Source organism: Vicia villosa, linkage group LG7, assembly GCF_029867415.1.
Source record: "Vicia villosa cultivar HV-30 ecotype Madison, WI linkage group LG7, Vvil1.0, whole genome shotgun sequence".
In the NCBI taxonomy this organism is placed as follows: domain Eukaryota; kingdom Viridiplantae; phylum Streptophyta; class Magnoliopsida; order Fabales; family Fabaceae; genus Vicia; species Vicia villosa.
In genome coordinates, this window is record NC_081186.1 from 79,544,172 (window position 1) to 79,546,342 (window position 2,171).

The 2,171-nt window shown below is 28.0% G+C and overlaps 1 protein-coding gene across 1 annotated transcript; it reads right to left on the reverse strand.

Moving 5' to 3' along the window:
* Window positions 1-1,223: 1,223 nt before the first annotated feature.
* LOC131617568 (small ubiquitin-related modifier 1-like) lies at window positions 1,224-1,966 on the reverse strand. The gene is made up of 3 exons (XM_058888834.1): window positions 1,832-1,966; window positions 1,458-1,613; window positions 1,224-1,352 (listed from the first exon to the last, which is right to left on the reverse strand). Exons 1-3 carry the CDS (start codon window positions 1,937-1,939, stop codon window positions 1,281-1,283), a joined length of 336 nt encoding a protein of 111 aa, XP_058744817.1. The 5' UTR covers window positions 1,940-1,966; the 3' UTR covers window positions 1,224-1,280.
* Between the last annotated feature and the right edge of the window lie 205 nt (window positions 1,967-2,171).

Below are 2,171 nucleotides of genomic sequence, written 5' to 3' on the forward strand. Positions count from 1 at the left end.
TCTTATTAACATTAAAAGACAAAATAATGAGTCATCATATTTTTTTTCATAAAAGTTACTCAAAATTTATATGTTCTTAAAAAAAATAGATAATCTATTTTTATTATCTTTTAGCATTATATAATAAATTATAATGTCAACTAATAAAAATTATCATAAAATACTAACAACAAATTAAAGTTGCAAGACATAAAATTGTATTAGTGTTAAAATAATCAAAAAGTGAAACATTCAAAATTAGTTAATCTCATGGTTCACTAAAAATACTAAATGTTTAGAGACTAAACTTATAACTTCTAAGTTAATATTTATCGAAATTATTAAAATTGTAATAATAAATATTTGATTAGTGGTTCAATGAGTCTTTTGGGTTTAGTTTGGGTTTTACCTGATACTCGATTTTTTAATGGGTTTTTTAATTTTGAAACTCATATCCACCCAATTACCTGATCCAACCCTCTTTTGTGAATTTTTTTGATAGGATTTGATCAGGTTTTGAGGGTTGACCCAACCCATGTACACACCACTACTTGAGAGTGTGCTCCTCTCAAGGTCCTGAGTTCCAAAGTCCTGAGTTCCAGCTAACAATTATTGTGTTGGGCTAGTCCATACAGAATTTTGTTATAGACTTTTTTAATCAGACCTATTTAATTAAGTAGACTTTTAAAAAAAAATCTAAATTTGACTTTTTTTCTATTAAATTAATTTGACCTTAAATAAAGTAGACTACATACTACTCCCTCCGTTCCTTTATAAGTGTCACTTTTGGCAAAAAAAATTGTTTCTATTTAATTGTCACTTTATAAGTATAAAGTCAATTATATCCCTGTTTTTCTAATTGACACGTTAATTGAGGAGTGTTTATGAAAGAGAAATGATAAAGGTAAGGGTAAATTAGGAAAAAAAAGGTGGAAATATTAGTTCTTTTTTAGTTGTCTTGGTAATATAAATTTTGGCAAGTGTGACACTTAAAAAAGGAACGGAGGGAATACTATAGACCACTAGACTACATACCACTATAGGTGGGTTTGACCTATTCCCACCCCATAATTATAATGGTTTAGAAATGAAATAAAAATAAAAATTATCTATAGAAATTGTTCAAGTTAACAAAGACGCTTGGTAGATATAATGACGGAAAACAAAAAAATATAATCAATCTTTCTTGAAAATTAAAATTAAACAGCGCTGATGATACTCCAATTGAGAAATTACTAATAATTGTCAATATATAATAATAACAATGAAACTCCATACAAAACAATTTAATTGCAATTAATTTACAGAGTTGAACTCCCACCTCCTGTTTGAGGTTTTGCAGCAACAATCTCCGTACCATTTTCGATATTCAACTGAAATAGAATTATAAGTTAGTTGAATCAAAATGATACTATCTGTGTCTTATAATAATGAATGATTCATTTTATTTTTTTTCTTTATATAAGAAAGAGAGTAACCATTTTTGGTGTTTGACGTTCCCCTCTAATCCTCTCACCATCATCAAGCATAAAGTGCATGGTATCATATTCCAACTCCATCACTTCACAGTATTTCCTGAATGCTCTTTCTAAAAATGTATCTTGGTTCACTTTGAAGAACAACTCTCTTCCATCCTGCATTTCAATCAAGACAAGTACACAACACAAAACAAAAATATTAAATTATTAAAGAACAATTTTTAGATTTATTAAATAATCAATGTATCTGGTTAATAATACATTTTAAATATATTGATTATTCAATAAATTTAAAAAATAATTTTTTTTCTTATAAATAAGATCCGAGGTAATACCAAATCCAAATCCAAAATGCAAAGAGTGATGATACATACCAAACCTCTGATTGAAATTTTGACATAAACAATGCCATCATCTTCTGCTTTAACTGAGGTATTTCCTTTACTAGCCAATGTATCATCATTTGAAGCCATATTGCTCATCTACAATGTTAAAGAGAATGATGACTCAGTTTGGAGAGGAAGAAAAATATAGAGGACATGAAGAAAACACAGGACTATAGGAGAAGAACAGAATAATAGTAACAACATACTTCAATGTTTTTGTGATGACTATGACTAGAGAGATTGGAAAAAGTTTGTGTAAAAGTATAAATAAACACCAAAACGTTTTAGCATGGGGATATTATAGTAATTGTGTATGACATGTTACGTC

Coding starts and splice junctions, on each gene's coding strand:
- LOC131617568 (XM_058888834.1), bottom strand. CDS start 1,939: ATGAGCAATATGGCTTCAAATGATGATACATTGGCTAGTAAAGGAAAT. Junction 1,614..1,831: donor AAATTTCAATCAGAGGTTTG/GTATGTATCATC, acceptor ATTGAAATGCAG/GATGGAAGAGAGTTGTTCTT. Junction 1,353..1,457: donor AACGTCAAACACCAAAAATG/GTTACTCTCTTT, acceptor ATTCTATTTCAG/TTGAATATCGAAAATGGTAC.